This window comes from Zingiber officinale, chromosome 5B, assembly GCF_018446385.1.
Source record: "Zingiber officinale cultivar Zhangliang chromosome 5B, Zo_v1.1, whole genome shotgun sequence".
In the NCBI taxonomy this organism is placed as follows: domain Eukaryota; kingdom Viridiplantae; phylum Streptophyta; class Magnoliopsida; order Zingiberales; family Zingiberaceae; genus Zingiber; species Zingiber officinale.
This window is the reverse complement of record NC_055995.1, coordinates 100,367,257-100,375,387: the sequence shown is the minus strand read 5'-3', so window position 1 is coordinate 100,375,387 and position 8,131 is coordinate 100,367,257. Positions and strand designations below refer to the sequence as shown.

The 8,131-nt window shown below is 40.5% G+C and overlaps 1 protein-coding gene across 1 annotated transcript; it reads left to right on the top strand.

Moving 5' to 3' along the window:
• The first annotated feature begins 3,523 nt into the window (after positions 1-3,523).
• Positions 3,524-4,998, top strand: LOC121985183 (AT-hook motif nuclear-localized protein 23-like). The gene is made up of 2 exons (XM_042538479.1): positions 3,524-3,615; positions 3,906-4,998. Exon 2 carries the CDS (start codon positions 3,909-3,911, stop codon positions 4,776-4,778), a length of 870 nt encoding a protein of 289 aa, XP_042394413.1. The 5' UTR covers positions 3,524-3,615; positions 3,906-3,908; the 3' UTR covers positions 4,779-4,998.
• Positions 4,999-8,131: the final 3,133 nt, after the last annotated feature.

Here is an 8,131-nt window from a genome sequence, read left to right as displayed (position 1 = left end):
GCCCGGTCTGTCAGCTCGCCCGGTCGGCCAGTCTCTTTGACAGCCCGATCTGTCTACTTCCCTCAGCCTGTCTGCTCGACCCGTCCGACCTCTCTGACAGTCCGACCTGTCTGCTCGACACGGCCGACCTCTCTGACAGCCCGACCTATTTGCTGGACCCGACAGACCTCTCTGATAGCCCAACCTGTCTGCCGCCCGGTCTGTCTGCTTGATCCGACCGACCTGTCCTGCTCAGCCTTCCTGTCTCGTCCGACCGGCCTCTCCTACTCGGCCTGCTTGTCTCGTCCGACCGGCCTCTCTTGCTCGGCCTATTTGCCTCGTCCGACCGGCCACCTGCTCGAACGCTCTGCTCACCTAGTCACTCTGAGGTTGACTATTGGATAAAAATCAGCCCCTGCAGACAGTCTGAGATTATCAGCTCAGGTCATCTCAGCTGTAAGTTGAATTTAATTCGAGTATTTAAATTCAACTAATACCCTGTATATCTTCGACAACAGATTAATGTGTCCAACAATAAGATATTCACAAAAAAAAAATGAAGAGCTCGTTAGTAGAAATTTTTAGAAATTCTCCAAATTCCCTTTTGTTTTCAATAAATTGAGCTCTATCCACCAAACTTAAACACTATGGAGAATTAGCCTAGTCCTAGGACTACGGTACATTGGAAGGGTGTAAATTATTATTTAAATATTAACGGTTCAATCCCTAATTACGATATATTTATAGGGATTTTTTTAATTTTCTAAATGGAGTGTGCAACAACGGGATACTGGGCATTTGAGCTGTTTGACATAAATATTTCTTGATTTATCATGATGGACGATGAGAAACTTTCATGATGCCGAACCAATCACCCCTAGATTCAATGTTATTTGATTTATCAAGTTTTTTTTATACAGCATTAGCCCCCTTCACAAACCAACAATCTCCAAGTAATGTAGCACCCAATTCCTTCATGGTCGTTTCACTTGATGATTTAGCGAATTTATTTAAATGAGTCATATTGTTTTGTTTCTCGTTGTCAGTATAAAATTCTAATAACGACAGAAGAAAAGAAAAAAGAAAACAAAATGAGGCACAAGATAAAAAAATTGATATGCATTTCTTTTTTCTTTTAGAAAAAAAAAGTATGAATAGAGAAATCATGACGTACAAAACAAGTACACTGACACATGGAAAACTAATCGAAATTAACTTGTTAATTAAGATAAACTCCTACACTCCCTCTGATTATATTATGGCTGAAAGCTTTTTTCTTAACAATGAAAGCATTCCACTGATGGAACTTTCCCTGCAATGGGAGTCATTGTACGTGCACTACTTCATACATGTAAATCATCATTAAGTACTCAATTATCCAAAGTTAATGTAGCATCAAGCTAATTAATTAGCTCCACTTTGGAATTAATGCTGGAGGAAGTAGTAGTGCACTAGCCACCTTTGCTTTTTTGTGCCACAAACAATACAACTAAAGAATAATCAGAATATAAAATTATGCATTAATTCTTTATCATCAAGCAAATATTTATCATTAATTTTTTCCTAATTGTTTAACCTTATTTACTTTGACTCTTAATAAAGGATCACATTGACAATGATGGTTTCCACATCTCACTGAATTCTTATCCAAGATCCACACCATTTCTTAATCGATCGCCAGTACAAATTTCGTTTGGTAACCTCCAAAATGAACTTTATCTGATCAGTGCGATAATATTAAATCCAACTCGAAGTCGTAATTAATTCTAGCTTCCCTTTTGTTTGGTGTGTCAAACTTTCTCAATTGGAGTGCTTGCAATAAACTAGTTTTTGAAACAGTAATTTGCGTATTTAAATGTTTAACATGCCATACTTAATTTCTTTTCATATGATCATCACCTTGTGGTTTATTAAATGCATAGATTATTCTTCTATCTGTCTAATAGAAGATTGTTTAATGACTTTTATGATTGAAACCCATTGAATCTGATCATTAGATGATCCCTATGATAACTAGTTATATATATAAATGCTTTCCAATAAAGCATAGCCACATATATATAAAAACAATTGACGATATTGTATGCGTGCTTTAATTGGTTAATTATAATAATTATATGGTATTAAATTTCATGAAAGCTAATAAAAGTTCTAATGATTGGAACATAAAATACAGAATCCTATGCGTCAAATTATGCAACAGTCGTTGGGAAAACAGTATCAGAACATTAGTTGTATAGATCATCTACCATATCCGTCAAGTATCTTTTTGGTTGACCTCCCATGAATTCAATCTGAAAGCTCTGATCAGTTCAACAACTATTTATAATCGATCGATTTTGGTAGGCGTATGTTCTCGAAAAAAAATTCTTTTCACCCCGTTAGTCATTTGACGGTCGGCTACAAGTTAATAACTTAGGTTTGGGGTGAGTGTAATTGATTTTGGTAAAAAGGAAAAAAAAAACAAAGAAAAACATATGAATGTTTCTTCTTTCTTAGTATGGAACACACCAAATTGACATGGCATGATCGATATTAGAGTGCTTGATAATGTCCATGGAGGTTGTGATTAAATAATTAAGCTGATTGGCTGGCTTTTTTAATAATGTACAAAGGGCGTGGCGACAAAGGTGATTATGACATGGGATTAATTTAATCCCATGCTTAATCACTTTCTTACAGGCAGAGGCGACAAAAGAATGCGAGTCACCTCTCGTCCTCCATGAGCGTCGCATTGGCACCTCCACCATAAGGCGCCAAGGAGCTAGCCCTGCGGGGCATCGGCATCTCCGAAGCCGGTCAAAGCGGCGCCGGCATGCAGCGGCTGCGTGGGTTAAATTAGATCTCGAGCGAGCCAGCTAAGCCCCCGTTAACCGCACCCCAAGTTAAAGGTTAATAATTCCCATGTCAACACCCGGTGGCAGGTCTCGGTAAACCGCACCTAATCACGTTGCGTGGTGTCCGTCAACACGTAATCACGCGGCGTAGCTGACGTGGGAGCAACTGCACGGGCAGGCCGGGGAGCTTGAAGCGCGGCGGCCGGGGCGGCGGCCGTGGCTTATGGGTAAATGGCCGGTGGTGGGGGCCTGACCGGGTTTTACGTGCGGACCGGGAGGTGGCGGGATGACGGTGGTCCCGAGGACAGCAACGGCGGGGCCCACCACCGACAGCCACGCGGGTAGTTGGATGGGTTTGACTTCCTCGGCTGTCCCAGTCCCACGGGATCTGCTAGCTCTAGCTGAGCCGGCCCGGTTCCCTTCGATTCCCCCCGGTTCGCCGGATTTGGACCCGGAGATTAATTTATTAACTATGGCTATTAGGTAAGTGATTAGCCAAACTGAGGTGAGGTGAGCTGAGGAGGTTGGGCAAAGTTGTGGTCTCCACTAATATTCGTATATCATATACACTGTGAACGGCTGAGCCTATCCGCTTTGTTTTGCTTTTGCCTTGCTTTAGCACACACCCTATGTCAACCACTAAACCCTTGGTTAACAATTAACCTTAGTTTAAGACACTAATTAACAAATCAGAAATATGCATCGCAATCAAAAGGCCACATCAAATATCAAGTGAGAACTTTTCTCTCTTCATCTCTCTACCTATTCCTATTATTTTATGGATTTCTTCAACTCCTAGGTAACCCCTTCTCCCTCTCTTCCTCCACCTTCTCTCTCTGTGTCTCTCTTTGTTTCCTCCCTTGCCAAATCCTTTATTCCTTAGATCACCGTGTTTTAATTCCATATACTTCATCCTCCACTTTTGTTCTTCTCGTCCTTGATCTTAAACAATCCCTCAAAAATATGGTTTCGTGACTCTTTTGTAGTTTTTTTTTTTTTGGTTTTTTAATTAGAAGAGCCAGCTGCTAGCTCTTTGTGTGATTGTGTGTTTTTGTGTTGCCTTTCTCACGGTGATTTTTGTTGGATGAGGTTATGGCCGGCTTGGATCTGAGCCCCGCTTCGAGGTATGCTCACCACCTGCACCACCGCCCCGACCTCCACCTCGCGCACCACCACCCTAGCGCTGGCTCCGACGACGACAACAACGGCGGCAGCGCTAACGGCGGAGACGGCGGGGGACAATTCGGCGAGCGCGACGGGTCGCCCTCGGGTCTGCAGGGCGGGGACCTGGCGTCGCGGAGGCCCAGGGGGAGGCCTCCGGGGTCGAAGAACAAGCCCAAACCGCCGGTGATCATCACCAGGGAGAGTGCCAACGTGCTGCGGGCCCACATGCTGGAGGTCGGCGCCGGCTGCGACGTCTTCGACTGCATCGCCACCTACGCCCACCGCCGGCAGAGGGGAGTGTGCGTCCTCAGCGGCAGCGGGGTCGTCACCAACGTGACGCTCCGGCAGCCTTCGTCGTCGTCGGGCGCCGGCGGGGTTGTGACGCTGCAGGGCCGCTTCGAGATCCTGTCGCTGGCTGGATCTTTCCTCCCTCCGCCGGCGCCTCCGGGGGCCACCAGCCTCTCCATCTTTCTCGCCGGCGGGCAGGGGCAGGTGGTGGGAGGGAACGTGGTGGGGGCTCTCTTCGCCGCCGGGCCGGTCATCGTCATCGCCGCCTCGTTCACCAACGTGGCCTACGAGCGGCTGCCGCTGGAGGAGGAGGAACCGATGCTGCAACAAGGAGGAGGAGAGGGGGGAAACAACGTCGGCGGCGGCGGCGGCAGCAGCGGAAACCCCTTCCCGGACCCGTCGTCGATGCTTCCATTGTTCAATTTGCCACTCAATAACATGAACCAGTTGCCGCCGGTAGACGGGCATGGCTGGGCCGGCTCCCCGGCCGGCCGACCATCTCCCTTCTGATCATTAAGGTGCTGCAAAGCTATCTTCAATTAACTTGTGCAACTACTCCTCCATCTTTAAATATGTCTCCTCTCTCTCTCTCTCTCTCTCTCTCTCTTTTATTTTCTTTCTCGAACCTTTTTCCTAATTAATTGTCTAGTACTCGATCGATCTCCTTCTAAGACTATGTTGCTTGCTTGTTTTGTATCGTTGTTTACTATGAAACCATTTCTTCTATCTATTTCTCGATGTCGTTTGTTACTTAGTTAATTAACCATCATCACCATGCAAATATATTAACCGATATCCACACCATCATGATGAGGGCTTCTTCTCTTCTATAATTCATGATTCATTCATTGAGCACGGATGATGGAAATCATGAGGATGTAAAGGGGAATGAGGAATGATTATGATCAGTAGCTAGGGTTCTTGGGGAGTAAATGAAGCTTGGTTAACCCACGTGTGCATGTCTTGTACAGAAAGACCACTAGCTTTTACTTTCTCGAAGCAATCTCCCAGGGAATCTTCAACCCTCTTTTGGCTTGCTCCATGGTGCTGCCATGTTTTTGTGGGTACTCTTCAAAGTGTTTGGGAACGTTTCCATTCAAAGATTCCTTTGAGTTGCACTAAAGACGTTGGCGACAACAAGTTTGAAACGTTCTCCAAAGTTTTTTGCATGTCCTCTTGTTGGCCTGTTTTAACTCATTACTGCTCGAGTGTTAATTTGGCATGCCCAAACTGCTGCATTTTGTTCTTTCATCTGTGCTTCAATATCATTACCTTTAATTTGTGGAATTATGTTGATAATAGGTTTAGTTAGACATGTTCTTGGGAACAAATTCACCTCTGAAAGGTTTTTCTGCTCTTTACTATCTGTTAATGGTGGCATTCTAAAATATTCTATAGACTGAGCAAAGCCATCATTAATTAGTTTGATCTGATCATCAGCCATGTAATATTGGTGGAGACTCATATCCATGCATGTAACATTATACTACTTTAGTTATTAATAACTATTGGGATTTTTGATATATCATATTAAGATCTTGCATTGGTTGAATTTGTGACTTGATTCTGAACATATGCAGTTTCATACACATCATATAATAGTGGCATAAACTGATATGCTACTAATTAATTTGTATTTGCTGCTAAACTAAAAAGGTTAAGCTTTCTCTAGCTAAAGCTTATGCTAATGATACAATTATGCTTGTGATGCATCTTTTTTTTTCTCAAATTCAATTAGGACTATAAACAAGCCGAGTCAAATTTTATGATATTTAAACTTGTTGTTTGATAAGGTAACTAAGTCAAGTCGATCCTAGCTTAAAATAAATCAAACCGTTGCAATAGTTGTTTGATCTTGGGTTAAATTCTTTTTTATAAGTTTAAGTTTGGTTCAAGCTTGGTTTGAACTTGATTTGTTTACATATTATGAGACTTTCGATTAAAATTTGTTTGATTGTTTGATACTTTTATATTTTTAAACTTATTTAATTGATTGTTGAGTTTGATAATATATGTTTATTTATTTATTTACTATGTTACAATCTTTATGATCATGAATATTAACGAACTAAACACAAATGTATTCAATCTTGTTCATTTAGTTTAATGAGATGTATGTTTAAGTTTGTTCATTTAATTGATGTGTATTGAACAAATATAAATAAATTTTTATCCAACCGAACATTAAACTTACTCATGAACATTTTATTCATTTGTAGACCTAAATTCAGCTAGTTACACAACTCTATTATACAACTAAGCATGAGACTTGTCTCTAATACTAGATGATTGTGTGGTTTGAGTTGTGGCCATTTATACCTGTACATTTGTTATGTTCAAAGTCCTTAAAAAGTAATTATATATATTTTCTTTTTTAAAACATAGTGTCGAGTTATCATTATTAATTATAGATTATGGTAATTAACGGGAAGAAATTATTGAGCACTACTCTCCTTGTGATTTGCACAAAACTTTATTCAATTTTATCTTGAATTGTTTTTGGATATACATAGACTTCACAAGACAGAGAGACATTCATGACTATGATTCATTTTCCTAAGAAACTGAGATTAAAAGATGATAAAAGAACTATGAAAATTAAAGTACAGTACCTAAAACAACTAAAGCATTTGCACTTCTTAGTTCTTCTTGTGGCTTTTGTTGGATGTTGTCACAACTATTTTTTTTTAATTTTCAATCATATTCTATAGTTTCTTTAATAAGTAATATTGATGAGAAAATTTTAGTGCCCTAACATCATATTATCTTATGACTATTGAACATTAACTATGAAATTCTACAATGTAGCAGTATCCATCATATGATATACCACACTTGTATAAAATGTAGGAGAAGAATTCAAATGCTAACTTTTCCTAATCTTCAAGAGAAATCCAAGAGATCGAGTAGACAAATTGGCTTGTTTGTGTTGGTTAGGCTTTGATCTAGGGAAAGGCTTCTTCTACTGCACCATACAACAACAAATGCAACCTGAAGAGAAAGAAGGAAAATTCATTTATGAGGAATATCGTTAAGTTTTTGGTGCATAAAGTTAATGATTCTCATTCATTCAGACAAAGGCTAATTAATAAATATATAAGAGAAGAAATTTCTTTGATATGACATAACAAATCAGTACAAGACTACCATCAGAATATGTAGTAGAATCATATCTTAGGAAATTTTCAAACGTGAACGCTATGCCAAGTTCGATTGGTTGGGAGTTCAAAACCACGGTCGATGACTATCCAATTTTTGAATTTTATAGTAAGGAAAAACTTACCTTGTAAAGAAAAATGATGGTCGTGCCGTGTTGTATCCCTCTTTCAGTGGCATCTCCATAGATCAAGATTTCTTATGGTTAATCTCTTATAAGACTATCTCCTTAAAGGTCATCAAGAGCACTTTTGAAACATAGAGAATGCAATTGAGAGCTTATATAATTGGTATGAATTGTTGTATTTTTAAAGGTGTATCCCCCTATTTATAGTCATAGTAAACTTATCCACAGTGACTTTCTTCTCTACACAACTCAAAGTTTATCCAGTCGACTCAAACTTTATCCACTAATAGCTAGTGATGACATTACTGCCTCCTCTCACTATAGATCTGACTTGAACATCACTAATACTCTATTGTTCACACTTTTGTTGTGGCTTTCTACTCTAACCATGATACCTTGATCCCTTAGCCATGGCTTCTCCACCACAATACCTCGAATAGTTACTCACTTTGCTCGCATTGTTGATAGTCATCTATGCCAACTACTCTAGTTTTGGCCTCCGGTCGAGCACACAACACTAAAATATATCGCTTCTCCTTTTTTCACCCCCCACCCCCTTCTCGTCTAATGCATGTCAATC

Bases quoted from the DNA above. Each gene is read 5' to 3' on its own strand.
- LOC121985183 (XM_042538479.1), top strand. From the start codon at position 3,909: ATGGCCGGCTTGGATCTGAGCCCCGCTTCGAGGTATGCTCACCACCTG.